At 47.0% G+C, this 26,378-nt stretch overlaps 1 protein-coding gene across 1 annotated transcript; it reads left to right on the forward strand.

Annotated features, from left to right (window-relative positions):
• Positions 1-1,512: 1,512 nt before the first annotated feature.
• Positions 1,513-26,357, forward strand: LOC100485348 (boophilin-G2). The gene is made up of 6 exons (XM_031895063.1): positions 1,513-1,824; positions 14,699-14,893; positions 19,290-19,466; positions 22,346-22,399; positions 22,830-22,908; positions 26,189-26,357. Exons 1-6 carry the CDS (start codon positions 1,761-1,763, stop codon positions 26,238-26,240), a joined length of 621 nt encoding a protein of 206 aa, XP_031750923.1. The 5' UTR covers positions 1,513-1,760; the 3' UTR covers positions 26,241-26,357.
• Positions 26,358-26,378: the final 21 nt, after the last annotated feature.

A 26,378-nucleotide genomic window follows, 5' to 3' on the forward strand; every position in this document is an offset into this window, starting at 1 on the left:
ACCCGAGGTCGGGCCCTTGGCACATTCCTACTTGTGCACTTATTGGTACCCGAGGTCGGGCCCTTGGCCCTTGGCACATCCCTACTTGTGCACTTATTGGTACCAGAGGTCGGGCCCTTGGCCCTTGGCACATCCCTACTTGTGCACTTATTGGTACCCGAGGTCGGGCCCTTGGCACATCCCTACTTGTGCACTTATTGGCACCAGAGGTTGGGCCCTAGGCCCTTGGCACATCCCTACTTGTGCACTTATTGGTACCCGAGGTCGGGCCCTTGGCACATCCCTACTTGTGCACTTATTGGTACCAGAGGTTGGGCCCTTGGCCCTTGGCACATCTCTACTTGTGCACTTATTGGTACCCGAGGTCGGGCCCTTGGCCCTTGGCACATCCCTACTTGTGCACTTATTGGTACCCGAGGTCGGGCCCTTGGCACATCTCTACTTGTGCACTTATTGGTACCAGAGGTTGGGCCCTTGGCCCTTGGCACATCTCTACTTGTGCACTTATTGGTACCCGAGGTCGGGCCCTTGTCCCTTGGCACATCCCTACTTGTGCACTTATTGGTACCCGAGGTCGGGCCCTTGTCCCTTGGCACATCTCTACTTGTGCACTTATTGGTACCCGAGGTCGGGCCCTTGGCCCTTGGCACATCCCTACTTGTGCACTTATTGGTACCCGAGGTCGGGCCCTTGTCCCTTGGCACATCTCTACTTGTGCACTTATTGGTACCCGAGGTCGGGCCCTTGGCCCTTGGCACATCCCTACTTGTGCACTTATTGGTACCCGAGGTCGGGCCCTTGTCCCTTGGCACATCCCTACTTGTGCACTTATTGGTACCCGAGGTCGAGCCCTTGGCACATCCCTACTTGTGCACTTATTGGTACCCGAGGTTGGGCCCTTGGCACATCCCTACTTGTGCACTTATTGGCACCAGAGGTTGGGCCCTTGGTGTCTGTAGAGCCCATCTCACTTGCCTCTTACATCCAGAGATGCTGAGGAGTGTGACAGAGCACAATGGCTCCTCCCTGCTGTCACATGAACACCCACAAGCCCCTCCCCCTGTAAAGAGAAAGTAATACTTTATTTGGATTTTGTGGCTCTTATTAGCTGAGTGGGAAGGTTCCTGATTAGAGGAGGGGCTGGCAGAGCTGCAGTTGCCCCATTCTCATGGCTTTGCCCCTATATAAATGCCCCTGCATCTCTTCATTGTAATAATCCGTGTGGGTGTTACATACACATACAGTGTGGGGCCCCGCACCGGGCCTCTGAGGGCCAATCCCATATAATAGAAGGCCCTGACTCACTGAGAGCCAAACAACTGTACATTGTCACCAGCACCCTAAAAACCAACATTTAGGGACCCTGCGTGTTCCCTTTCCATTGGGCCCCTGTGGGTTTGTGGCAGGTTGTTACAGGGTGTGGCCCCAAGAGAGCAGGTGAATTATTAGCTGTTATCATTAGGGAAGGGCCCAATAAATCCTCCCAGAGCTGTCTCTGTCCCTCTTATCAGTGGAGTTTGTCTCTTCCTCCTCAGCAGGATCCAAAGAGCAGCAGCCGGGGAGTCACAGAAGGGAGAGGCCGAGGGACACAGAGAGACATCCGAGAGGGCCGAGGGACACAGAGAGACATCCGAGAGGGCCTGAGGGAATACACATAGAGATACAAGGGGCCCCGGGATTAAGCTCATTGGGAGTCTGTTGGGCCCGAGGTATCTGAGCCTCCTACTCACACACTGCTGGGACCCAGAGAAAGGACCAAGATGGATTCCTCCCAGGTTCTGCTGGTTGTTTTCCTCTCACTACTGAGTATGAGTGCGGCACAAGGTGAGTGGCACCTCCGTCTGTACTAGAAGAAGGGGAACCACCCTATAAGCTGCTCCCCGGTCCCATAGAGCTACAGTTACTGCTCTGTCTATCACTGCATAGAACTATATAGGACCCCTCAGGCACAAACACACTAAGTCCAGGGTAGGTTGGCCCTCAGATATCATAGGGGACTATGGCTTGACTACGGGTTGGCACCGTTAAAACAAAAAAAGTTCTAGTAAGGGGGGACAGTGCAAAGGGGGCAAGGAGAGGGCAAGTTGGAGAAGCAGGGGGTGGTCTTGGTTTGGACTGGGCTGATAACACAACTGGAGGGATCGCTGGGCTCTCACACAGGTGTCGGGCAAAGGGGGCTTCAAGTTAAACTCCTCATAAATAGAAACTCAGGTGGTTCTTAACCAGAGATGGATTCATTGGACAAGAGCAATAAACAAAGTAAGGCACTTCCCTGAGTGAGTGAGTGAGTGAGTGAATGAGTGAGGGAGTGAGGGAGTGAATGAATGAATGAGGGAGGGAATGAGTGAGGGAGGGAATGAGTAAGTGAGGGAGGGAGGGAGGGAATGAGTAAGTGAGTGTGGGAGTGAGTAGGGGAGGGAATGAGTGAGTGAGGGAGGGAATGAGTGAGTGAGGGAGGGAATGAGTGAGTGAGGGAGGGAATGAGTAAGTGAGTGTGGGAGTGAGTAGGGGAGGGAATGAGTGAGTGAGGGAGGGAATGAGTGAGTGAGTGAGTGTGGGAGTGAGTGAGGGAATGAGTCTTTAGTTGTATTTAAAGGTTAACCAGTTACAGAAGTTTATGCACCATTACCTGTAGGAAACAGACGATTGTGAACAAAACATTTACCCCCTCACTCACTCAAATGACCCCCATGTACTTCTGTACATCCCATAATTCCTAGGGGTGTGCTATACCGGAGCTTTCTTCTACTTCCTTCCCTCAGTTATGGGGTCCCTGCTCCCCCACTAAAGCCTTAAAGTAACTTTAATACTTGATACCTTTATGAATAATCTGCCAGTAATGGGCTCATATTAATGGAACCAATCAGCTCCTGAGTAGAGTGAGTAACTATTGGTCTCTCCATATTACATACAGCAGGTGAGGGCTACCCTATAGCAGACCCCGTGGCTCAGGACTGTGGCTTGAGCTGGTAAAATCAGGACAGTTGGGAGGTATGAGACAGTTGGGAGGTATGAGACAGTTGGGAGGTATGAGACAGTTGGGAGGTATGATACAGTTGGGAGGGATGAGACAGTTGGGAGGTATGAGACTGATGGGAGGTATGAGACAGTTGGGCGGTATGAGACAGTTGGGAGGTATGAGACTGTTGGGAGGTATGAGACAGTTGGGAGGTATGAGACAGTTGGGAAGTATGAGACAGTTGGGAGATATGAGACAGTTGGGAGGTTTGAGACAGTTGGGAGGGATGAGACAGTTGGGAGGTATGAGACCGTTGGGAGGTATGAGACAGTTGGGAGGTATGAGACTGTTGGGAGGTATGAGACAGTTGGGAGGTATGATACAGTTGGGAAGTATGAGACAGTTGGGAGATATGAGACAGTTGGGAGGTTTGAGACAGTTGGGAGGGATGAGACAGTTGGGAGGTATGAGACCGTTGGGAGGTATGAGACAGTTGGGAGGTATGAGACTGTTGGGAGGTATGAGACAGTTGGGAGGTATGATACAGTTGGGAAGTATGAGACAGTTGGGAGGTATGAGACAGTTGGGAGGTATGAGACTGTTGGGAGGTATGAGACAGTTGGGTGCGGTATGAGACTGTTGGGAGGTATGAGACTGTTGGGAGGTATGAGACAGTTGGGCGGTATGAGACAGTTGGGAGGTATGAGACAGTTGGGAGGTATGAGACAGTTGGGCGGTATGAAACAGTTGGGAGGTATGAGACAGTTGGGAGGTATGAGACAGTTGGGAGTTATGAGACTGTTGGGAGGTATGAGACAGTTGAGAGGTATGAGACAGCTGGGAGGTATGAGACAGTTGGGAGGTATGAGACAGTTGGGCGGTATGAAACAGTTGGGAGGTATGAGACAGTTGGGAGGTATGAGACAGTTGGGAGGTATGAGACTGTTGGGAGGTATGAGACTGTTGGGAGGTATGATACAGTTGGGAAGTATGAGACAGCTGGGAGGTATGAGACAGTTGGGAGGTAGGAGACAGTTGGGAGGGATGAGACAGCTGGGAGGGATGAGACAGTTGGGAGGTATGAGACAGTTGGGAGGGATGAGACAGTTGGGAGGAATGAGACAGTTGGGAGGTATGAGACAGTTGGGAGGTATGAGACAGTTGGGAGGTATGAGACAGTTGGGAGGTATGATACAGTTGGGAGGGATGAGACAGTTGGGAGGTATGAGACAGTTGGGAGGTATGAGACTGTTGGGAGGTATTAGACAGTTGGGAGGTATGAGACTGTTGGGAGGTATGAGACTGTTGGGAGGTATGAGACAGTTGGGAGGTATGATACAGTTGGGAAGTATGAGACAGTTGGGAGGTATGAGACTGATGGGAGGTATGAGACAGTTGGGCGGTATGAGACAGTTGGGAGGTATGATACAGTTGGGAGGTATGAGACAGTTGGGAGGTATGAGACAGTTGGGAGGTATGATACAGTTGGGAAGTATGAGACAGTTGGGAGGTATGATACAGTTGGGAAGTATGAGACAGTTGGGAGATATGAGACAGTTGGGAGGTTTGAGACAGTTGGGAGGGATGAGACAGTTGGGAGGTATGAGACCGTTGGGAGGTATGAGACAGTTGGGAGGTATGAGACTGTTGGGAGGTATGAGACAGTTGGGAGGTATGATACAGTTGGGAAGTATGAGACAGTTGGGAGGTATGAGACAGTTGGGAGGTATGAGACTGTTGGGAGGTATGAGACAGTTGGGTGCGGTATGAGACTGTTGGGAGGTATGAGACTGTTGGGAGGTATGAGACAGTTGGGCGGTATGAGACAGTTGGGAGGTATGAGACAGTTGGGAGGTATGAGACAGTTGGGCGGTATGAAACAGTTGGGAGGTATGAGACAGTTGGGAGGTATGAGACAGTTGGGAGTTATGAGACTGTTGGGAGGTATGAGACAGTTGAGAGGTATGAGACAGCTGGGAGGTATGAGACAGTTGGGAGGTATGAGACAGTTGGGCGGTATGAAACAGTTGGGAGGTATGAGACAGTTGGGAGGTATGAGACAGTTGGGAGGTATGAGACTGTTGGGAGGTATGAGACTGTTGGGAGGTATGATACAGTTGGGAAGTATGAGACAGCTGGGAGGTATGAGACAGTTGGGAGGTAGGAGACAGTTGGGAGGGATGAGACAGCTGGGAGGGATGAGACAGTTGGGAGGTATGAGACAGTTGGGAGGGATGAGACAGCTGGGAGGAATGAGACAGCTGGGAGGGATGAGACAGTTGGGAGGTATGAGACAGCTGGGAGGTATGAGACAGCTGGGAGGTATGAGACAGCTGGGAGGTATGTAGATGGAGGAAGTGTGCTCTCTGCTGGACTGAAAAGGGAACCAGTTGCAGGTTGCATTAACCCTAGCTGTTCCACACAGGGCTTTACTAACATGATAGAATGTGGGGGTTCCCTAATAAGGTTGTTTTCCATTGGCCAGACTGTTGCTCCTGAATTGCCCGGGGGCCATATTGGAAACCGTTGGTGTCCCATGGTGCTTCCACCAGGGTCAGTGCAAAGTCTACAGGTCTATGTGGGCATTATTATCATTATTATCATTATTATTATCATTATTAAGTCTTCCCATGGATATCGGTACATTAATTAAATCCAGTAGGAAAAGGGAAAGCAAATCCAGTGACGTTTCTATTTGCAAAAGTTCAATTTGAAATGATATGAGCAACGTGAGAGCGTCGCATTTAGTTACAGGAACAGTCAGTTTAGCGCTAGAAATACGGCGGGAATATTCCAGTAGAGACATTTACTATATATCTCCTTATTCATATTATAATTCTACCAAATAAAGCCCCTGTAAGCTGATAGGGTGCATAGAGGCCCCAATAGCCAATCACAGCCCTTATTTGGCTCCTCCATGAACTGTCATGGTGCTTGTGTTGCTCCCCAAGTCTTTTTACATTTAAAAGATTGGGGCCCCTGATATAGAGAGTAATATTCTGAGACAATTTGCAATTGGTCTTCATTTTTTATCATTTGCAGTTTTTTAATTATATCAGTTTTTATTTGGCAGCTCTCCAGCTTGGAGTTTCAGCAACTATTTGGTTGCTAGGATCCAAATTACCTTAGCGACCAGGGTGTGGTTTGAAATAAAGGGGGAAATAAATGTCTACAAAAAAGATTTTCAAAGCAGATTCATAATCCTAATTCATTCAGCAGTTGTAAAATAAACCCCATTGCAGTTATAAGGAAGAAAGATCTGGAAGCATTTAGTTTTCTACTGCAAAATGGGGCGATGCCAAAATAGGGAAAGGGCCCTTTTCACCTAAATCCTAGAGAACAATTTTGTTAATTAAATGCAATAATTTTAAATTCTGAAAATATTTTTAGCAAATCTCTAATATTAAATTGAAATTGTTGTCAGATGAACAAAATGGGTTTGTAAAAGGGAAAACGTTTAAGAAAACAATATTCCATGTCAAAAACAATAAAGTTTATCAGTAGATGCTGAAAATGTTTGTTGTTTCGATTCTCTGAGATCTTTGGGTTTCAGCGGAAATGTTTTGCTACAGTCTATTTATTCCTCCCCAAGGGCCCAAATCCCAGAATCAAGAGAAATTTTTCTCCCTTTTTCTTTCAAAGGAATTCCTCCTCCGAGGTTGTCCGCTATCCCCTCTACTATTCTTGTTTGAGAACCATTATTACAATATGTGAGAAATCCTACATTATTTTAAGGGCTAATGATTCATGGTTAGAAAATAACGTTTTCAGTCTGTTGATAAAGATCCAAAAGATTCTTTTTTTTTTTTAATTTTTAAATTTTTATTAGGTTTTATAACAATCCAACATTTGTGTCAGAGTGGTATCTGAGCCCGATTTACAGAAATGGAAAAGCATATCATGTGATGTTACAAATAGTAATCATAATGTTCCTTATACGACATAGCATTATACAATTCTAGCAAAGAAAAGGCAAAAAAGAGAGTCTGTCCATTGTCGGGGTGATTTGGCTGCTGGATTGAGTTTTGTTTTTTAACTAGGGAAGGGAAAAGAAGGGGGGGGGAGGGGGAGTCCAGGTGGAAAGTAGTCTGAAAATCAAGGGCAGTTGGTAATAACTGTCCCTAATTTAATGTTGATATTATGTAGTAAGGATTCAATTGTCTCAATATCAATTTTGTTTTCCTTTTTGGCTTATGGTAGGGACATGGCAGGGTCTTTACCCTCACATTTGTTAGTCAGTTTATACAGTATAGTCAGTTATCTTTTCCCAAGTACATTCTCCAAAGTCGCCAAGTGGCCCAGTGGTTTTGTTTGGCTTTATGAGAGTCGGTCAATGTTACGAATGTCCTCCATTTCCTGAATCCATTCAGTAATGGTGGGCAGTATAGGAGATTTCCATTTTCTAGGGATTAATATTTTAGCCGCGTTGAGTGCGTATTGAGTGAGTGATTTCTTATATAATGAAATCGGTTGGGTGTTGTGGTGCAGTAGGACTGTTGCTGGGTCATTACAAATTTCAAACTGTAGTTTGTCGTTGCAAATCTGTAATATTTCAGTCCAGTATTTTTTTTTATCTCCGGGCATTCCCATATTTATGAGGGTGCCTGGTGACTCGCCACACCGCCAACAGTTGGCCGAAGTTCCAGGGAAAATTTTGCTAAGTTTGGCGGGGGTGTGGTACCAACCGGTGAGAATTTTGTAGTTGTTTTCTAGTATTCTGCAGCTCCTTTGTCCCATAATGGATTTAAGTATTATTCCTTCCAGATCTTGTTCTGTAAGTTGCGTATTTAGCGCTTTTTCCCATTTTAGAAAATGTAGTGGTTTCGAGGAGGAGGCAGTTGTTTGTGATAGCAAATTTTGATACATAGTGGAAATGTTGCGTGACGGAGGTGATTTATGTCGGCACAAGTTTTCAAAAGTGGTGTAAAGTTGATCTCCAGTATTGCCTTTAAGAATGGGCGCAATGAAGCTTGTTAATTGGTGGTATTTGAAGCGTTCCGGATTCGATAGAGTAAAAAGTTTTTGCATTTGTTCCCAACGGGGTAGGGAGGCTTTAGGGCACAAGTGGAAAATTTGTGATACTGAGTCCTGTTGCCATGCCGCAAAATAGCCTTTTTGTAAACCGGGAGGGAAGGCGGGATTGTTTGTTAGAGGAGTCAGCAGTGAATGTTCTGATATTAGCTTCTATTTATGTCTGAGTCCCATGTATCTAATGCAATAGTCAAGCAGGGGGTGGATCCAAAACATTCTAAATGAGACTTTCTCAATATCTTTGAGTTGTTTGACTTCTCTTTAGGATTCACCATAAGTAGAGAAATCCCAGTTTACGACTTTATATTTAGTAACATGAGATTTCAGCCCAAACTGATTGTTTTATCCAGGAAATGTTCTCCCTTAGACTTAACTATATAAATGATCCTCGTTTAAATCAATTTGCCTGAAATGAATCAACTTTCCACAGAATTTAAAGGTACAGTCATTTTTCTAAAATTCATTTATCACCCGCTTTTGCTGGAACATGGAGATACCAAGGAGCTTGATTCTATATTTCTGTACAAAACCAAAAATCTCACCGGACAAATGATGTGTCTTGACTTTGCCTGGAACAACTCCCGTTGATTAGGAACGCGTGAGCTTTTAGATGGAGAATTTTTACATTTGAGTTTCTGGGTTTTCTTTGCGCTTAACAAATACCAGACATTCAAGTTTTTGAAACATAATTCAATTTGAGTTTTTTTTAGTGCAAAAGAGCTCGAATCGTGAAAAAAAATCAAACTCAAACGTTGGTAAATCTCCCCCTACTAACCCGGCAATCTCTTCCATGGGAATTCTCCTGATCCGAGGGAGGGAACTTCCTATCAGACATTATCACAGAACAAACAAATGGTTGTGCTTGGAGCAAATCCCTATTACAAAGAACAAATGATACTTTTGTTATGAACCCATTTCTTGTCGATATTAGGAACCAGGAAGTGAAGCCCAATGTCTGTGCCGCCTGTTGGATCAGTGATAAATCCACTACTTATGTTCATTCAATCATTTCTCCTGAATTATTTGTTCCCTGAAAGCTTTCACCAAGCAAATTTACATGGAAATATGGGGAGCAGAGCATTTTAGATCAGGGGTGGGCAAACTTTTGGCTCAGGGGCCACATTCACTTAGAGCCGGGCCAGGCCAGCGTTACGCCCAGGGCTGCCATCAGAAATCACGGGGCCTCTCAGCTCCCCCCCAGCATCCTCCAGCTCCACTCCCAAGCATCCTGCAGCTCCCCCCCAGCATCCTCACCAACACCCTCCAGCTCCACTCCCCAGCATCCTGCAGCTCCCCCCCAGCATCCTCCCCAACATCCTACAGCTCCACTCACCAGCATCCTGCAGCTCCCCCCCAGCATCCTCCCCAACATCCTACTGCTGCACTCCCCAGCATCCTGTAGCTCCCCCCCAGCATCCTCCCCAACATCCTTCAGTTCCACTCCCCAGCATCCTGCAGCTCCCCCCCCAGCATCCTCCAGCTCCACTCCTCAGCATCCTGCATCTCCCCCCCCCACAGCATCATCCCCAACATCCTCCAGCTCCACTCCCCAGCATCCTGCAGCTCCCCCCCCCAGCATCCTCCCCAACATCCTACAGCTCCACTCCCCAGTATCCTGCATCTCCCCCCCCAGCATCCTCCCCAACATCCTCCAGCTCCACTCCCCAGCATCCTGCAGCTCCCCCCAGCATCCTCCCCAACATCCTACAGCTCCACTCCCCAGTATCCTGCATCTCCCCCCCCAGCATCCTCCCCAACATCCTCCAGCTCCATTCCCCAGCATTCTGCAGCTCCCCCAAGCATCCTCCCCAACATCCTACAGCTCCACTCCCCACCATCCTACAGCTCCCCCCCCAGCATCCTCCAGCTCCACTCCCCAGCATCCTCCAGCTCCACTCCCCAGCATCCTGCAGCTTCCCACCCCAGCATCCTCCCCAACTTCCTTCAGCTCCCTCCCCAGCTCCACCCCACAGCATCCTCAAGCTCCATTCCCCAGCGTTCTTCCCAGCATCCTCCATCACCCCCCCAGGGACCTGCGGCTGCTTCGGCATCCTCTGACTTCTATCCCCACCCGGCATCCTTTTATATGGTTGCACGGGGCGCAACCAATCAGGGCCCATATTTCTTTTAAGGGGCCTGTGTCGGCGGGGCGGATTAAAAAGGCTAGTGGGCCAGATGTGGCCCGCGGGCCGTAGTTTGCCCACCCTGTTTTAGAAGAATACACTTAGAATTTGGGCCACTTACAAATGAGCAGATTTTTTTTTTCCCGGTTCAGATTTTTTAGAGCTAAAAGTTGCAGAAAAATTTATTGAGATTTACTACAAAACAGCAAAAAAGAATTCAGCGGCTAAAAGCTGCCGAGACCATGTAGGAGTCGGTGTCCCTTCCCGTTCCTGGGGGGCCCTCCTTCTGCTTCAAAACCTTAGAGGTTTTGGATTTTTGAGCAACAATTAGAAAAAGTTGAGTTTTTGGTGTGACAGTTCGAAATAAAATGACAGTTTTGCGGCTTTTCAGCAGCTTTTTACCGAGCAGATTTATTCAGTTCTGACTTTTAAGTTCATGTCAGTTCTTTGTGAAAATGAGTTTATTCAAAATTTTTAAAAATGAAAGAAATTAAGAAAGTGAAGAGTTTTAGGGGCAGATTTATCAGAATGGGAGTTTAGAGCTTAATACGTAGAACCCCCCCCCCCACGTTCTGTTCGTTCCTGTGGGATTTGTAGAAGTGTATTTACCAAATGGCCACTTCTAACTTTCACTCATTCATAAAATCCCATAGAATGAACAGAACGTGGGGGGGGGGGTTCTATGTATTAAGCTCTAGACTCCCATTGGGATAAATCTGCCCATTAGATATAACAAACTTACTTCCAAAGCTGAAGTTTTTTGCTCCAGATGTCGGCCCCCACATTCACACTTCCTTCATTGCCAGTAAGGGCCAATATAGATAATAAGGAATACTTTACTAGTTAATATACACTGTAAGTAAATCCATTAACCCACTTGGTTTTGTTTCATGTTTATTTGCTGCAGTGGGAGGATCTGTATCTGAGGGGCATAAGCTCCACAACATTCCCATTCAACTGGATCATTTTTACATTTAGAAGATGTCACGACAATGCCTGAATCGTTCCTACTAAATTTTTGAGCCAAAAGTATTGTTGAAACTCTGAAAATTCAAGTTTAAATGGACCTTCATTTCCATGAATCCTCTTTATTTTATCCAAACAGGAAGTGCTCCAGCAGCCATTTTAGGACCATCGGCGCTCATTCTTCCAAAACAATCATGTGTTTAAGTTTCACTTGAAACTGGGTAAAATAGAAAACAATGATGGGATTAACTTCCCCTTGAAAACATGTGAAATAGAAAATTACTTCCTCTTGAAACTGGGTAAAAAATAAAACAATGAGGGGGTTAACTTCCCCTTGAAACTGGGTGAAACAGAAAATAAGGGGATTAACTTTACCTTGTAATGTATCAAGGTCAGGCTGTCACTGAGTATTCTAAGCCTCCATAGGACTCAATGGTGCTCAACAGAGCAAACCTGCTCATTTTTAATTATTTTTTGACAAAAAAAAGTTAACAAAACATTAATAAATCACAAATTCTGGGAGTTATTTCCAAAAAATTTTTCAAGAAACAATATCAGAAAAATCGGTTCCTGTGAAAACCCCATGCGTAAATTTCAAAAACATCCAGAAGTAAAAAAAAAATTGACTTTTTCTCCCAATTCCCAAGTTCTGGATCAGCCCATTGGATCCCACAAAAATCATTGATTCACTAAAGTGCGATAAATTTTATCGCACTTTTTTTGCGTTAAAATAGCGATAATTAGCGCATGATTCACTATAGTATTATCGCGTGCGTTAAGTCGCCATATCGCATGCGTTAATTTTCGCGCTGAAAAGAATACGATCGCATGATTCACAAACAGTAAGGCGCGCTAAATATCGCATTAGGCTATGCGAAAATTAACCCCTACTTGGGGCAGGCGGTAATTATAGAAAAGTACAGTTACTGAGCTTTTAGCAATAAAAAAAGTGTTATTTATTCAGTATGTGTTTCCCCCAGAGTGACGCAGCCGCCAGTTTGCAGGGAAATGGGCATTTTTAATACAGTAATTTTCTGCAAGTATTGGCGTGTATGGCTAACATGGCGTGCATTTATTCGCATGACTATTTATATGCGGCTACAAGTGATGAAATGTTTCGCCAGGCATGGATTCGCAGCAAATTTTTGGATGTGCGGCAAATTCTTCCGTGGCGAATTTTTTCATGCTTTTCGCAAAACAATCCGCCAATGGCAAAATGCATGAAAAAATTTGCCACACAAAAATTCACCGCACATCCAAAAATTGACACAGGCGTCAAAGAATAATAGTCACGGGCAACAATTTTTTTGGCCGCACAACATTTTTGCCGTTTCGTGGATCTTTCGAAAGATTTGCGAATTTTTCACCAAAGATAACCAGAACAGATTCGCTCATCACTAGTGGCTACTATTTATAAGCATCTACTATTTATATGCTACTATTCATATGCTACCATTCATATGTGGCTACTATTTATTTATATGCTACTATTTATATGCTACTATTCATATGCTACTATTTATATGCTACTATTCATATGCTACTATTTATATGCTACTATTCATATGTGGCTACTATTTATATGCTACTATTCATATGCTACTATTCATATGCTACTATTTATATGCTACTATTCATATGTGGCTACTATTTATATGCTACTATTTATATGCTACTATTCATATGTGGCTACTATTTATATGCTACTATTTATATGCTACTATTTATATGCTACTATTCATATGCTACTATTTATATGCTACTATTCATATGTGGCTACTATTTATATGCTACTATTCATATGTGGCTACTATTTATATGCTACTATTTATATGCTACTATTTATATGCTACTATTTATATGCTACTATTCATATGCTACTATTTATATGCTACTATTTATATGTGGCTACCATTTATATGTGGCTACCATTTATATGCTACTATTTATATGCTACTATTTATATGCTACCATTTATATGCTACTATTTATATGCTACTATTTATATGTGGCTACCATTTATATGCTACCATTTATATGCTACCATTTATATGCTACCATTTATATGTGGCTACCATTTATATGCTACTATTTATATGCTACTATTCATATGCTACTATTTATATGCTACTATTTATATGTGGCTACCATTTATATGCTACCATTTATATGCTACCATTTATATGCTACCATTTATATGCTACTATTTATATGCTACTATTTATATGTGGCTACCATTTATATGCTACCATTTATATGCTACCATTTATATGCTACCATTTATATGTGGCTACCATTTATATGCTACTATTTATATGCTACTATTTATATGTGGCTACCATTTATATGCTACTATTTATATGCTACTATTTATATGTGGCTACCATTTATATGCTACCATTTATATGTGGCTACCATTTATATGCTACTATTTATATGCTACTATTTATATGCTACTATTTATATGCTACCATTTATATGCGGCGACAATTTATATGCACTATTTATTTAGCGCATGTACCGGCAAATACCGAACGAAAATAGTCTTCGCGAGTTAAATAACGCATGCAATATCGCGCATAAGCAAGTATGCTTATAGTGAATCGTGCGATAAGTCGCGAAAACATTTTTAACGCACCCTATAAATAGCGCACGTTATTTCGCACTTTAGTGAATCAGCCCTTTTGTTTCTAGATATTTCCATGATCTTTGCTCCTTTGAGAGAATCATCCCGGATTCAGTTTAGGATTCGGCTGAATCCCGGCTCTTTTTTAAGGATTCGATTTCGGTCAAATCTGCGGTCCCGGCCGAACCGAATCTGAATCATCATTAGCGTAAATTTGCATATGCTAATTAGAATTCGGAAAGGGTTAAATGGGCGGTGAGAAGATTTTTTTAGCCCCTTCTGATCCTAATCAGCATATTCTAATTAGGATTCGGATTCAGTTCGGGATTCGGCCGAATCCTTCTGGGCGGGTTCAGGGGTTCAGTGCACCCCTACGTTTTGTTACCGTGACAATGAATTTACACACAAACACACAAGAGAGCGCTCGCCCTATTTGCAGTTGGTCGATAGTAAAGAGAAAACATCTGGATACAAATTTCATTTCCATTTGGGGTTTCACTTGCAGGTACCAATATTCTGTGCTCAGACAGGAACCAATATGGCCGCCCAGGCGTACACGTGTCAGGGGGACATGTATGTAATACACGTGCCGCAAGCCTGAGAGCGCTATGTGCTGAGTGTGAGTGTGACAGCTGAGTGTGAGTGAGACACTGAGGGTGAGTGAGACAGCTGAGTGTGAGTAAGACACTGAGTGTGAGTGTGACAGCTGAGTGTGAGTGAGACACTGAGGGTGAGTGAGACAGCTGAGTGTGAGTAAGACACTGAGGGTGAGTGAGACAGCTGAGTGTGAGTGAGACACTGAGTGTGAGTGAGACACTGAGTGTGAGTGACACAGCTGAGTGTGAGTGAGACACTGAGTGTGAGTGAGACAGCTGAGTGTGAGTGAGACACTGAGTGTGAGCGAGACAGCTGAGTGTGAGTGAGACACAGAGTGCTGACTCCCCGGCACCTATCCCCCCCACCCTCACAGCACCCATGTTGGTTATGTTTCAGAGTACGACTGTAACGAGCCAATGGAAACTCTCGCTAGAGATGGGAAAGTGATCCGATGGTCGTACAATAAGGAGAATGGGAAATGCAGCCCCTCCCTGCAGAAGCAGCAACGCAGCAGTCGCAACAGTTTCATCACCGAGAAACAGTGTCTCATGACGTGTTCCAGTGACTACGAGAATATTTACCCACCTGGGGGTGAGTGTCTCCCCAAAATATACCCCTTGTGCACCCCTCCCTCCAGCTTATAACCATTTTATATCCCCCCAGTTACACACCTGCCTATAATATATATATATAATCTCCCTATAGTTATACCCACCCGCCCCCCCCCCATTACACACCTGCCTATAATATATATATATATATAATCTCCCTATAGTTATACCCACCCTGCCTCCCCCAGTTACACACCTGCCTATAATATATATATAATCTCCCTATAGTTATACCCACCCTGCCCCCCCCCAGTTACACACCTGCCTATAATATATATATAATCTCCCTATAGTTTAACCCACCCTGCCCCCCCAGTTACACACCTGCCTATAATATATATATATAATCTCCCTATAGTTATACCCACCCTGCCCCCCCCAGTTACACACCTGCCTATAATATAATATATATATAATCTCCCTATAGTTATACCCACCCTGCCCCCCCCAGTACACACCTGCCTATAATATATATATATAATCTCCCTATAGTTATACCCACCCTGCCCCCCCCAGTTACACACCTGCCTATAATATATATATATATAATCTCCCTATAGTTATACCCACCCTGCCCCCCCCAGTTACACACCTGCCTATAATATATATATATATATATATAATCTCCCTATAGTTATACCCACCCTGACCCCCCCAGTTACACACCTGCCTATAATATATATATATAATCTCCCTATAGTTATACCCACCCTGCCCCCCCAGTTTAACACCTGCCTATAATATATATATATATATAATCTCCCTATAGTTATACCCACCCTGCCCCCCCCAGTTACACACCTGCCTATAATATATATATATATATAATCTCCCTATAGTTATACCCACCCTGCCCCCCCCAGTTACACACCTCCTATAATATATATATATATATAATCTCCCTATAGTTATACCCACCCTGCCCCCCCCAGTTACACACCTGCCTATAATATATATATATAATCTCCCTATAGTTATACCCACCCTGCCCCCCCCAGTTACACACCTGCCTATAATATATATATATATATATAATCTCCCTATAGTTATACCCACCCTGCCCCCCCAGTTACACACCTGCCCCCCCAGTTACACACCTGCCTAAATATAATATATAATATAATCTCCCTATAGTTATACCCACCCTGCCCCCCCCCCAGTTACACACCTGCCTATAATATATATATATATAATCTCCCTATAGTTTATACCCACCCTGCCCCCCCCAGTTACACACCTGCCTATAATATATATATATATAATCTCCCATATAGTTATACCCACCCTGCCCCCCCAGTTACACACCTGCCTATAAATATATATATATAATCTCCCTATAGTTATACCCACCCTGCCCCCCCAGTTACACACCTGCCTATAATATATATATAATAATCTCCTATAGTTATACCCACCCTGCCCCCCCCCGTTACACACTGCCTATAATATATATATATAATCTCCCTATAGTTATAACCACCTGGCCCCCCCCAGTTACACACCTGCCTATAATATATATATATAATCTCCCTATAGTTATACCCACCCTGCCCCCCCAGTTACACACCTGCCTATAATATATATATATAATCCTCCCTATAGTTATAACCACCCTGCCCCCCCAGTTACAACACCTGCCCTATAATATATATATATATCTCCCTATTAGTTATACCACCCTGCCCCCCCAGTTACACACCTGCCTATAAAATATATATATATAATCTCCCTATAGTTATACCCACCCTGCCCCCCCCCGTTACACACCTGCCTATAATATATATATATAATCTCCCTATAGTTATAACCACCCTGCCCCCCCAGTTACACACCTGCCTAAATAATATATATATAATCTCCCTATAGTTATACCCACCCTGCCCTCCCCAGTTACACACCTGCCTATAATATATATATATATAATCTCCCTATAGTTATAGCCACCCTGCCCCCCCCAGTTACACACCTGCCTATAATATATATATATAATCTCCCTATAGTTATAAGCACCCTGCCCCCCCCCCGTTACACACCTGCCTATAATATATATATATAATCTCCCTATAGTTATAACCACCCTGCCCCCCCCAGTTACACACCTGCCTATAATATATATATATAATCTCCCTATAGTTATACCCACCCTGCCCCCCCAATAACAACCCGATTTATATAGAGCTAAAATCAGGGGTGTCTATGAAGATTCCCATTCACACAGTATCTAGTAGAATTAAGTCTAAAACAACTGGACTTTTCTGAGTTTTTTCCTTGAAAACGTTTCACCCTCATCCGAGCGGCTTCTTCAGTTCAAATGGCTGGTAGGAAAGTCCCCGGCGCCTAAACCCTTGGGGGTAGGACAGTCACAGACATCCAATCACAATGGTTCCATTGAACTTATTCAGTTAGGTGTTGGCTGAAACTGACAGGGGTAAGAAGGTAGGATCCAGTCACACTGGATCCGTGATTCTCAGTGAGGCAGGGGTTAATCCTTCAAAGTACATGAGTGGGAGTGGGAACTGTAGGGAAACCGCCGGGGTAAGGATGTCACAGCGGAACTGTATGTTACTGACAAGCAGTGTCGCAGGCCCCCCCTCTGTTCAGGGATGGTATATTCCAGGCTGGTATAAATGGCCTCTTTCCAACCCTCTGTCCTCTCTGCCCAAAATAAGCTCATTACTGTCCTCTATAGACTGTCCCTTTCCCTGAGGTGTAGAGAGACTGCTGAGTCTTGTCCTGGGGAGTTACAGGGAGTCAGGTCTGTCAGGCTGCTGCCTTGTGTTACAGTGTTTCAGGGGTCAGTCTCCCCCAGCGAGTCAGGTCTGTCAGGCTGCTGCCTTGTGTTACAGTGTTTCAGGGGTCGGTCTCCCCCAGCGAGTCAGGTCTGTCAGGCTGCTGCCTTGTGTTACAGAGTGTTTCAGGGGTCGGTCCTCCCCCAGCGAGTCAGGTCTGTCAGGCTGCTGCCCTGTGTTACAGTGTTTCAGGGGTCAGTCTCCCCCAGCGAGTACAGGTCTGTCAGGCTGCTGCCCTGTGTACAGTGTTTCAGGGGTCAGTCTCCCCCAGCGAGTCAGGTCTGTCAGGCTGCTGCCTGTGTTACAGTGTTTCAGGGGTCAGTCCCCCCAGCAGTCGGTCTGTCAGGCTGCTGCCCTGTGTTACAGTGTTTCAGGGGTCACGTCTCCCCCAGCGAGTCAGGTCTGTCAGGCTGCTGGCCCCGTGTTACAGTGTTTTCAGGGGGTCAGTCTCCCCAGCGAGTCAGGTCTGTCAGGCTGCTGCCCTGTGTTACAGGTTTCAGGGGTCAGTCTCCCCAGCGAGTCAGGTCTGTCAGGCTGCTGCCCTGTGTTACAGTGTTTCAGGGGTCAGTCTCCCCCAGCGAGTCAGGTCTGTCAGGCTGCTGCCCTGTGTTACAGTGTTTCAGGGGTCAGTCTCCCCCCAAAGCGAGTCAGGTCTGTCAGGCTGCTGCCCTGTGTTACAGTGTTTCAGGGGTCAGTCTCACCCAGCGAGTCAGGTCTGTCAGGCTGCTGCCCTGTGTTACAGTGTTTCAGGGGTCAGTCTCCCCCAGCGAGTCAGGTCTGTCAGGCTGCTGCCCTGTGTTACAGTGTTTCAGGGGTCAGTCTCCCCCAGCGAGTCAGGTCTGTCAGGCTGCTGCCCTGTGTTACAGTGTTTCAGGGTCAGTCTCCCCAGCGAGTCAGGTCTGTCAGGCTGCTGCCTTGTGTTACAGTCTCCCCAGCGAGTCCAGGATCTGTCGGCTGCTGCTTTAAGTACGTCATTGGTTTTCAGGGTGTCTCGGTCTCCCCAGCGCAGTCAGGATCTGTCAGGCTGCTGGCCTGTTGTTACAGTGCTTTCAGGGGTCAGGGCTCCCCCAGCGCAGTCAGTGGTCTGTCAGGGCTGCTGCCTTGTGTTACAGTGTTTCAGGGGTCAGTCTCCCCCAGCGAGTCAGGTCTGTCAGGCTGCTGCTTGTGTTACACTGTTTCAGGGGTCAGTCTCCCCCAGTGAGTCAGGTCTGTCAGGCTGCTGCCTTGTGTTACACTGTTTCAGGAGTCAGTCTCCCCCAGCGAGTCAGGTCTGTCAGGCTGCTGCCCTGTGTTACACTGTTTCAGTCAGAGCCCCCCAGGGAAGGGAATAGAAAGGGACAGACACTGCTTCTAATAGCAATTATTTATACAAATAAGTAAAAAACCATTGTAAATTTATAATAAATGTATATTATAAAGTTGCTCAGAATTATGTTTTCTTTTATAAGGTAAAAAATTATATTTTGGGTTGAATTGTCCTATAATTATAGGGTGGTAGGTGCAGGGTTTTTGCTCTTTTTGTTTTTTCTTTTATCATATTGCCCTTCCTATGATCACATGACTAACCCCGTTTCTCTGCCCCCACAGATGCCGTGTGTGACCTCCCCATGGAGTCGGGACCCTGCCTGGCCCTGATCCCCCAGTGGTACTACAATAAGGAGCGCGGGGCCTGTCACTCCTTCCTGTACAGCGGTTGTCAGGGAAACGGCAACCGGTTTGAGAATAAGGAGAACTGCACCACTCTGTGCTTGAACCCCAAGAAAGGTGGGAGCAGCCAATCAGTGCCCCCCAGTGTCTCTAAGGAAGAGGGCAAAGGGCAAACATTTTCAAAAGCAGAGGTGCCCTATCCCTCACCCTGACCCAATATAATGGGAATGGGCAGAGGCGCCCTATCCCTCACCCCGACCCCATATAATGGGAATGGGCAGAGGCGCCCTATCCCTCACCCTGACCCCATATAATGGGAATGGGCAGAGGCGCCCTATCCCTTACCCGACCCCATATAATGGGAAAGGGCAGAGGCGCCCTATCCTCACCCTGACCCATATAATGGGAATGGGCAGAGGCGCCCTATCCCTTACCCTGACCCCATATAATGGGAATGGGCAGAGGCGCCCTATCCCCACCCTGACCCCATATAATGGAAGGGCAGAGGCGCCCTATCCCACCCTGACCCCATATAATGGGAAATGGCAGAGGCGCCCTATCCCTTACCCTGACCCGATATAATGGGAATGGGCAAGAGCGCCCTATCTCTTACCCTGACCCAATATAATGGGAATGGGCAGAGGTGCCCTATCCCTCACCCTGACCCAATATAATGGGAATGGGCAGAGGCGCCCTATCCCTCACCCTGACCCCATATAATGGGAATGGGCAGAGGCGCCCTATCCCTTACCCTGACCCAATATAATGGGAATGGGCAGAGGCGCCCTATCCCTTACCCTGACCCCATATAATGGGAATGGGCAGAGGTGCCCTATCCCTTACCCTGACCCCATATAATGGGAATGGGCAGAGGCGCCCTATCTCTTACCCTGACCCAATATAATGGGAATGGGCAGAGGCGCCCTATCCCTTACCCTGACCCCATATAATGGGAATGGGCAGAGGCGCCCTATCTCTTACCCTGACCCAATATAATGGGAATGGGCAGAGGCGCCCTATCCCTCACCCTGACCCCATATAATGGGAATGGGCAGAGGCGCCCTATCTCTTACCCTGACCCGATATAATGGGAATGGGCAGAGGCGCCCTATCCCTACCACTGACCCCATATAATGGGAATGGGCAGAGGTGCCCTATCCCTTATGGGAATGGGCAGAGGTGCCCTATCCCTTACCCCATATAATGGAAATGGCAGAGGTGCCCTATCCCTTACCCTGACCCATATAATGGGAATGGGCAGAGGTGCCCTATCCTTACCCTGACCCCAATATAATGGGAATGGGCAGAGGTGCCCTATCCCTCACCCTGACCCCATATAATGGGAATGGGCAGAGGCGCCCTATCCCTCACCCTGACCCCATATAATGGGAATGGGCAGAGGCGCCCTATCCCTTACCCTGACCCAATATAATGGGAATGGGCAGAGGCGCCCTATCCCTTACCCTGACCCCATATAATGGGAATGGGCAGAGGTGCCCTATCCCTTACCCTGACCCCATATAATGGGAATGGGCAGAGGCGCCCTATCCCTTACCCTGACCCAATATAATGGGAATGGGCAGAGGCGCCCTATCCCTTACCCTGACCCCATATAATGGGAATGGGCAGAGGCGCCCTATCCTCTTACCCCTGACCCAATATAATGGGAAATGGGCAGAGGCGCCCTATCCCTCACCCTGACCCCATATTAATGGGAATGGGCAGAGGCGCCCTATCTCTTACCCTGACCCCGATATAATGGGAATGGGCAAGGCGCCCTATCTCACCTGACCCCATATAATGGATGCAGAGGTGCCTTCTACCTTCCTGACCCAATATAATGGAATGGGCAGAGGTGCCCTATCCCTTACCCCATATAATGGGAATGGGCAGAGGTGCCCTATCCCTTACCCTGACCCAATATAATGGGAATGGGCAGAGGTGCCCTATCCCTTACCCCAATATAATGGGAATGGGCAGAGGCGCCCTATCCCTCACCCTGACCCGATATAATGGGAATGGGCAGAGGCGCCCTATCCCTCACCCTGACCCCATATAATGGGAATGGGCAGAGGCGCCCTATCCCTCACCCTGACCCCATATAATGGGAATGGGCAGAGGCGCCCTATCCCTTACCCTGACCCCATATAATGGGAATGGGCAGAGGCGCCCTATCCCTCACCCTGACCCCATATAATGGGAATGGGCAGAGGCGCCCTATCCCTCACCCTGACCCAATATAATGGGAATGGGCAGAGGGCGCCTATCCCTCACCCTGACCCCATATAATGGGAATGGGCAGAGGTGCCCTATCTCTTACCCTGTCCCAATATAATGGGAATGGGCAGAGGCGCCCTATCTCTTACCCTGACCCGATATAATGGGAATGGGCAGAGGCGCCCTATCCCTCACCCTGACCCCATATAATGGGAATGGGCAGAGGTGCCCTATCTCTTACCCTGACCCAATATAATGGGAATGGGCAGAGGTGCCCTATCTCTTACCCTGACCCAATATAATGGGAATGGGCAGAGGCGCCCTATCCCTTACCCAATATAATGGAAATGGGCCTTTCTTTGGGTCCCCCAGGGACGCCCAGTGGAGTATAAAGGGTGCTGCTGTCCTGGAGACGAGAGACATGGGGATCATGGCTGGGACACCCCTCAGTTACCCCAGTGCTTAACACTAACCCATGTGGTTCTGTGGCCTTGGAGTCCAAATCTACGTCCAGCTTGGTTCCCATGTCTATCTGCTTGGAGAGTCTGGTCAGTAGGGGGTTAAAGCTTCCCATGACCAACACACGTACTTGTATGTGTCATATAAATACCCCCAGGGTATATGTGGGTACTTACGGACACGCACCATTGGTTGCCCTGATACAGCTGGCTAGCTGTCAGTTTGGTACAGACCCAGAACCTTGTCTATTCCAGGGGACCTACCCGCCTATGGTCTGACCCAAATAGAACCTTATACTGATTCTATATGTTCCCTTTCAGGAAGAACGGGGGGCGCAGATGTGAGTGGGGAGCAGCCGTCGGAGACAGACACAGGTGGGTGCCTTGCAGGGTTCCGGGCCCATAAATCCGCTCTGTCCCATTCGCTTCCATTCCCACAATACACTGGGGCGAGTAACACTCTATGCTGTGGGGTAAACCCGTAGATACCCCATGAAGGTGCAGTAACCCATAGCAACCTGGGCAGGTACATGTGGGAGAACAAGGCTGCAACCGGTTCTGCACTGGAGACAACTTGCCCTTTATTTCAGCAAAACCAGAAATGACTGCAGGACCCCCATAAAGAAATGGCCCCCCCAGGGGCGGATCCTGAGGGAATGTTTTGTAGTGTTGTCGTGAATGATTTGTGTAGCAAATGGAGTGTGGAGTGTATACTGTATGTTGGGGGGGTATATACACGAGTGAGTGTATATGTGGGGGGGGGGGGTGCCTATGTTCCTGACCTCTCTCCCATTCTGCCCCCCAGGGTTGGTGATTGGCATTGTGTGCGGCGTTGTGTTCGGAGCGGCGTTCCTGGCCACGCTGGCCCTGTACCTGGTACAGAGGTGAGTTATTGGCACAACTGCCCCTCCTGTATATTTCAGGGCTCATTCAATAAGACAAGTACAAGCTGCCTGCATACAAACCGCCATGTTAATTTACCCACAATGCAGCATTCTTTCCCAGAATCCCAGCACAATGGCCGAAGCCCACTTAGTGCATTCTGCCAATTGCACATGATTTACCATGCGGTGTTTAATGAGACGCCCTTCTCACCTCTGCCAGCTGTGCCCCCCACAGAATAAGCCCCAGTTCCAGAGTGGGCGCTCAGTGAATATCATAGAGAATAAGCCCCAGTTCCAGAGTGGGCGCTCAGTGAATATCATAGAGAATAAGCCCCAGTTCCAGAGCGGGCGCTCGGTGAATAACATAGAGAATAAGCCCCAGTTCCAGAGCGGGCGCTCGGTGAATAACATAGAGAATAAGCCCCAGTTCCAAAGCGGGCACGCAGTGAATAATGTAAAGAATAAGCCCCAGTTCCAGAGCGGGCGCGCAGTGAATAATGTAGAGAATAAGCCCCAGTTCCAGAGTGGCGTGCAGTGAATAATGTAAAGAATAAGCCCCAGTTTCAGAGCAGGCGCTCAGTGAATAACATAGAGAATAAGCCCCAGTTCCAGAGCGGGCATGCAGTGAATAATGTAAAGAATAAGCCCCAGTTCCAGAGTGGGTGTGCAGTGAATAATGTAAAGAATAAGCCCCAGTTCCAGAGTGGGCGTGCAGTGAATAATGTAAAAAGAATAAGCCCCAGTTCCAGAGTGGGCGTGCAGTGAATAATGTAAAGAATAAGCCCCAGTTCCAGAGCGGGCACTCAGTGAATAACATAGAGAATAAGCCCCAGTTCCAGAGCGGGCGCTCAGTAGAATAACAGAGAATAAGCCCAGTTCTAGAGCGGGAGCGCTCAGTGAATAACATAGAGAATAAGCCCCAGTTCAGAGCGGGGCACGCAGTGAATAATGTAAAGAATAAGCCCCAGTTCCATGAGCGGGGCGCTCAGTGATAACATAGAGAATAAGCCCCAGTTCCAGAGTGGGCGTGCAGTGAATAATGTAAAGAATAAGCCCCAGTTCCAGAGCGGGCGCTCAGTGAATAACATAGAGAATAAGCCCCAGTTCCAGAGCGGGCATGCAGTGAATAATGTAAAGAATAAGCCCCAGTTCCAGAGTGGGCGTGCAGTGAATAATGTAAAGAATAAGCCCCAGTTCCAGAGTGGGCGTGCAGTGAATAATGTAAAGAATAAGCCCCAGTTCCAGAGTGGGCGTGCAGTGAATAATGTAAAGAATAAGCCCCAGTTCCAGAGTGGGCGTGCAGTGAATAATGTAAAGAATAAGCCCCAGTTCCAGAGCGGGCACTCAGTGAATAACATAGAGAATAAGCCCCAGTTCCAGAGCGGGCGCTCAGTGAATAACAGAGAATAAGCCCCAGTTCTAGAGCGGGCGCTCAGTGAATAACATAGAGAATAAGCCCCAGTTCCAGAGCGGGCACGCAGTGAATAATGTAAAGAATAAGCCCCAGTTCCAGAGCGGGCGCTCAGTGAATAACATAGAGAATAAGCCCCAGTTCCAGAGTGGGCGTGCAGTGAATAATGTAAAGAATAAGCCCCAGTTCCAGAGTGGGCGTGCAGTGAATAATGTAAAGAATAAGCCCCAGTTCCAGAGCGGGCGCTCAGTGAATAACAGAGAATAAGCCCCAGTTCCAGAGCGGGCGCTCAGTGAATAACATAGAGAATAAGCCCCAGTTCCAGAGCGGGCACGCAGTGAATAATGTAAAGAATAAGCCCCAGTTCCAGAGTGGGCGTGCAGTGAATAATGTAAAGGATAAGCCCCAGTTCCAGAGCGGGCGCTCAGTGAATAACATAGAGAATAAGCCCCAGTTCCAGAGTGGGCGTGCAGTGAATAATGTAAAGAATAAGCCCCAGTTCCAGAGTGGGCGTGCAGTGAATAATGTAAAGAATAAGCCCCAGTTCCAGAGCGGGCGCTCAGTGAATAACAGAGAATAAGCCCCAGTTCCAGAGCGGGCGCTCAGTGAATAACATAGAGAATAAGCCCCAGTTCCAGAGCGGGCACGCAGTGAATAATGTAAAGAATAAGCCCCAGTTCCAGAGCGGGCACGCAGTGAATAATGTAAAGAATAAGCCCCAGTTCCAGAGTGGGCGTGCAGTGAATAATGTAAAGAATAAGCCCCAGTTCCAGAGCGGGCGCTCAGTGAATAACATAGAGAATAAGCCCCAGTTCCAGAGTGGGCGTGCAGTGAATAATGTAAAGAATAAGCCCCAGTTCCAGAGTGGGCGTGCAGTGAATAATGTAAAGAATAAGCCCCAGTTCCAGAGCGGGCGCTCAGTGAATAACAGAGAATAAGCCCCAGTTCCAGAGCGGGCGCTCAGTGAATAACATAGAGAATAAGCCCCAGTTCCAGAGCGGGCACGCAGTGAATAATGTAAAGAATAAGCCCCAGTTCCAGAGTGGGCGTGCAGTGAATAATGTAAAGAATAAGCCCCAGTTCCAGAGCGGGCGCTCAGTGAATAACATAGAGAATAAGCCCCAGTTCCAGAGCGGGCGCTCAGTGAATAACATAGAGAATAAGTCCCAGTTCAAGGGCGGGCATGCAGTGAATAATGTAAAGAATAAGCCCCAGTTCCAGAGTGGGCGTGCAGTGAATAATGTAAAGAATAAGCCCCAGTTCCAGAGTGGGCGTGCAGTGAATAACATAGAGAATAAGCCCCAGTTCCAGAGCGGGCGCTCAGTGAATAACATAGAGAATAAGCCCCAGTTCCAGAGTGGGCGCTCAGTGAATAACATAGAGAATAAGCCCCAGTTCCAGAGCGGGCGCTCAGTGAATAACATAGAGAATAAGCCCCAGTTCCAGAGCGGGCGCTCAGTGAATAACAGAGAATAAGCCCCAGTTCCAGAGCGGGCGCTCAGTGAATAACATAGAGAATAAGCCCCAGTTCCAGAGCGGGCGCTCAGTGAATAACATAGAGAATAAGCCCCAGTTCCAGAGCGGGCACTCAGTGAATAACATAGAGAATAAGCCCCAGTTCAAGAGCGGGCGCTCAGTGAATAACATAGAGAATAAGCCCCAGTTCCAGAGCGGGCGCTCAGTGAATAACAGAGAATAAGCCCCAGTTCCAGAGCGAGCGCTCAGTGAATAACATAGAGAATAAGCCCCAGTTCCAGAGCGGGCGCTCAGTGAATAACATAGAGAATAAGCCCCAGTTCCAGAGCGGGCGCTCAGTGAATAAGCCCCAGTAAACGCAATCACTTCTCATTCTCCGCTGTCCCCTCTCAGGAAGAAGCTGAAGAAGCAGCACAAAGCCGTCCCAACCGTGGAGATGAGATGATTCAGACGCGGCGTTTGGTTTTTATTTGTGAAACTGATTTTACTTTTATTTTTTAACTAAGAAAACAGTAAATTTGGTTCAGTGAACTGCAGGAAAATAAAAATGGATATAACTGTTCTACTGAGTTGCATTTTCTAT

This window comes from Xenopus tropicalis, chromosome 1 (genome assembly GCF_000004195.4).
Source record: "Xenopus tropicalis strain Nigerian chromosome 1, UCB_Xtro_10.0, whole genome shotgun sequence".
Taxonomy (NCBI): domain Eukaryota; kingdom Metazoa; phylum Chordata; class Amphibia; order Anura; family Pipidae; genus Xenopus; species Xenopus tropicalis.